Here is a 4,659-nt window from a genome sequence, read left to right on the forward strand (position 1 = left end):
TTTTCTTTTTTTTTTTTTTTTTTACTTTGTTTTATTTCTTTCTTATTTATCTTCTTACTTTCCTTGTTATTCATTATTTTCGCTTGCCATGCTCCCAATTCCTAGTGTAAGTATCAGGACTGTATATGTGTGGATAGGTTATATAAACGCATACATACCCATTCTTTTCATGTGGATCGTACAGTTATATTTAGGCCGATGCTAATGCGTCAGGGGTACGGAGGCATTTATAGCGTAAACACCAACTTCTGCGCGATGCACTGTTGCAGGATATGTATCACGTTATAGTGATTCAAGGGTAATTCAGATTTCCACGTTATAATCATGCATGACAATGGCGGCAGCGTTAGCGAATATATTGGTACAGTATGTGAAGGATAGGGGACTAGTGAATACACCGGAGAAGTATACGGTAATTTATTAAGATTAAGACCTGCCACGGCGGTGTAATTATAACCGCCTCTATATATGATTGTATGTATACATGCCTGTATATATAATTGTACGCATCCGATCGTGCACTAATTCTATATTAATAATACAATGGCACGGTACAGTACGTGCAGCACGTACAAGGGAATGGGCACATATGAATATGGCAGAGACCGCTACTGTGGCCAATTATGCACACACATATATGTACCTTATGCACAATGCAGAGAAGTTTATGGCAGGATATAGAGGACCAACTGAAGAAGTTTATGAAACATTTGGACGATCCTATTGTGGAGCTATATGCAGCTAATTGTTCAAACAGGGGTTACACATATCCGCCCAAGGGAAACAACCCGGTCGTAGCTAACGTGGGAGACACACTTATGTGCAAACTCATGACAGGAGCATTATATTTTATGAATGAGAACAGTTGGAATATGGGGCGCGCGAATACAGTGGTTACTAATGATGATGAACTGAAGGAATATGTGCGGTGTGCCATAGTAAATATATTTATGTACATATTGCTGGCATCTCCATGCAGAAGTCAAATGGGTGTATATTATGCATGGGAGACAATGAAACAGCTGGAGACAGTTTCGACTGGATTAATTAGTCAGGGCAAGTGCCAGCGGGGCGTGTTTCTAAACATAAAAACACAGGAATTCGACATGGAGGAAATGATTAAGAACTGGTTAAAAGACAACAAGAGCTGGACTGAAAAATTTGAAGGGAAACGCATACAAAGCACATGTACGCAAAAATTAGCACCACTTCCGGGGGCACCGCAGGATGCAAATGCCACGGATGATAAAATACAAACGACGACAGAGGAGACAGCCGTTTTCACGCACTTAGGGACAGAGATCAAGGTATTGGTTCGGGAGGTGCCGCCGCAGCTCATGCAACCGGCGCCGGAAAATGGAGTATCCACGCACACTAGCGAAGACGACCAAGGTAGCGATCCGCAGGATGACGCAAGTAAGGCCATAGTATCGAACTCTGTCGCCGGCGGCACACCAGCACCATCCGGCAAAGTAGACGGCACAGAATCGTCCACACCCGCCACGACGATTACTGAGCCGGCAACACAAACGGAACCGCCAGGTAAGACCGATGGGCGACGGCACGAATATGTCTGGCAAGAATACGGCCGGCAACGATACGTCCGTTACCGCTGCGGCCTAACACGAATACCGACCGTAATGCCGCATATGGATGCCGTCGCCACAACAACACTCACGCAGCAGCTACAACGCAACGGCCACAACAACGAACACGCGACGGAACAGCACCCCCTCGTTGAGCCGAGGTGTGTGTGCGGCGACCACGATGGCAGCGATAGCGACGAGGCAGCGAACGAGGGCGGTACGGCGACAACATAAAAGTGTACTGCTACCATCTAGCCTCGTTCACCGAGTACACCCAGTCCACCGCACCGTACGCGTGCTGCCGCCTCACTCAGTTCACCGAGTGCGCAGTCCACCGAGTTCACCTCACCGTTCGCTTGCTGCCGCCTGACCCAGTTCACCGAGTCCAGCTCGCCGTGCGCTTGCTGCCGCCTGACCCAGTCCATCGCAGTGCACCTCGACCCACTGCACCGAGCCGGACCCTACCCTGCCGCTACCTGACCCCACCGAGCCGCTACCTGACCGCACCGTCCCGGCCCCCTTCTTTCTGTACCACTTGTGTGTCCTTTTTTTTGTTATCATGTTTCTACCATCTTTCGTCCTTACTGCAGGTTCAGGGGCCGCTAAGCCTGTGCCACCAAAACCGGCAGCACCCGGGGGATCAGGCGAAGTAGGCCACGCACCGGGTCAAGGACCAGGACCTGGACAACAACCCCCACCTCCAGCACAGCAGTCACAACCGGGGCAGCAGGGGACACAGCAGAATAAGGATAGTGATAAATCTAAAGTGAGCTCAGGAGAAGCAGGTAAGAATGCAATCCAGAATATAGAGGGACCTAGCACCAGTGAGAACTCTCCAGAGCGTGAGGAAGATTGTAGCAAGTATGAGCATGATGTTAACAAAGTCAGCGCGTGCATAGAAAGAGTATTAGACGAAGAGAAAAAAAGCCACGGAGGTCCTCAGGAGGGGCAGGACGACGTACCCAGTAAGGGTGTTTGGGGTGCACATGGAGTTCTGGGCATCATAGAAGTATCCAAGGGAACTGTACCTGATACCTCCCAAGTACCCACAGGTACCAACCATGGACACTTGATCACGGACGAGAGAACAAACAACAAAAACAAATCAAGCAACAATTTCCGGAGAGAACACGGACAGACAACACGGAGCGAGAGAAACCAAACGTCGAATGAGAATGATGGCGGCAGCGCGATCGGTCGGCCGCGGCACGGGTCGGCCGCTGGATGTAGACGTCGAAGCAGACAGACAGACACACACTGTGTGTGAGTGTTGTGTTGTGTGTTGTGTGTGGGAGACAGAGAGAGAGTCTTTTCCCCGGGGTGGCACCTGCCACGCCGTCCCAATACACGGGTCAACCGTGAAACGACGAACACACGCCGTGAACCCTGGGGTAGAGCATGGCCATCCACGCTAAAAAGCTTTAGTTGCATGCATGTTGTTTTTACTCCTTGTCTGTATAGGTAAAGCTGATGCCACTGAACCCAAGGTTACTACTGTGGACAACCAGGATACACAGGCCACTGGGAGTGAACAACCTGATGGTCCAGCTAAGCCTGATACTCAGAATGGACATGTGCAATCTACTGAGGACAAAGGGGGGACAAGTACTACACAAACGGACTCTGAAAAAGTTACCTCCCCGGAACCTCCAGGTTCCCCTGGTGAGTCCAGTAATCCCACAGATCCGCAGAGCGGGGGAACTCAAGAGTCCTCCGAAGTAGTACCACACAAGGATAGTGAGCCATGGGGGGGTGACATGTTCAACGGAGACATAATGAAGGATTCGACAAAGTGGTTTGAACCGTGGGATACAACGACAGAGGGTAAACCTAAAAAAACGGTTGACTCAGGTTCCGGAGTTCCCGACTCTAATGGACAACAGAACCCTTCTTCATCTAGTCCTTCATCTGTCCCGAGTACTAATAATTCACAAAGTCCTGGTCCCCAAAGGACAAGTGCAGGTACTGATTTCGGCCTAGAATTAAATCCTCCCAAAGCAGAAGGTGATTTAGGAGGAAATTATGGACCACGTACCCCACAGGTTCCTCATCGTATAGGCCCAAATAAGGGTCTGTCGCATGATGGTGGCCCGGAAGCACCCGACCTAACCGCCGTGGTCCTTACCGCCACTACTCCCGTACTCTTCTTCCTGTCCGCCGTCACCGTTGCCCTTCTTGGTTATTCCCTTTGGAAGGTAAGCATGCACACAACGCCCATACGACGCGACACAGTGTATGCGTATCCGTCATATGTACCATAAGTGTGTGTTTCTACGGAGCGCCCTTAAATGATGATGCGCACAACTGCATTTACCTCATGGTCCTTGTCCTTGTTTTTGTAGTACTTTGCGCACCTTGCCAAACGACGACGAAAGTTTCGAACCGTTCGTGACGTGCCGTCACCGCCACTCGACGAAGAAATATTGCAGCATCTACAACGCGGCGAACTGCCGCCACCCGATTACGGGTACACGATGGTTAGGGAACGACGTCGCGATAGAATTGCAGACCGCCGCGGACAACGCCCACCACGCGTGCATACACGCACGATTATCGAGCTACATCTACAAGTGCTCAACGAATGTGAAGTGACCGCATGGCAAAACGTCAAAGACGACTATTTGCAGATACTCGTGGAGCAGTTTGCACATGACTTGCTGCAGGACGCGGAAACGAATACCAATATCTTGGGTGTTTCTACCACAAACGAGGGTCCTCCAGGGACCACTGTTTCCTGGACCTTGGATCCACCCACCGATTCCGACGGCACAGATCCATGTCCACCACAGGACCCTGATCCCTGGAAGTGTATGGAAACCATACAGTTCGCCACGGACACTTGTCCACCTAATGACGATGACCCCGATCCAGCCACACACACACCCACCTGTGCTGCTCATGAGCCCGCAATCACACAACACACAGTCACAAGCGATACTGTCACAGACAGACCCACATGTAAAGCAGTCACAGACACACACACATGTGATGATCCTAAGCCCGAAATCACACAACCACCAGGCTCCGATAACGCAGTCACAGACACACCCACATGTGATCATCCTAAGCCCGA

General features: G+C 50.4%; 1 protein-coding gene across 1 annotated transcript; it reads left to right on the plus strand.

The window, feature by feature from the left end:
• Window positions 1-653: 653 nt before the first annotated feature.
• Window positions 654-4,617, plus strand: AK88_05647 (uncharacterized protein; the record flags this gene model as incomplete). Its single annotated transcript, XM_012483249.1, has 5 exons — window positions 654-1,542; window positions 2,177-2,782; window positions 3,048-3,781; window positions 3,929-4,544; window positions 4,586-4,617. 5 exons carry the CDS (start codon window positions 654-656, stop codon window positions 4,615-4,617), a joined length of 2,877 nt encoding a protein of 958 aa, XP_012338672.1.
• Window positions 4,618-4,659: the final 42 nt, after the last annotated feature.

Source organism: Plasmodium fragile (assembly GCF_000956335.1).
Source record: "Plasmodium fragile strain nilgiri unplaced genomic scaffold supercont1.197, whole genome shotgun sequence".
NCBI lineage: Eukaryota > Apicomplexa > Aconoidasida > Haemosporida > Plasmodiidae > Plasmodium > Plasmodium fragile.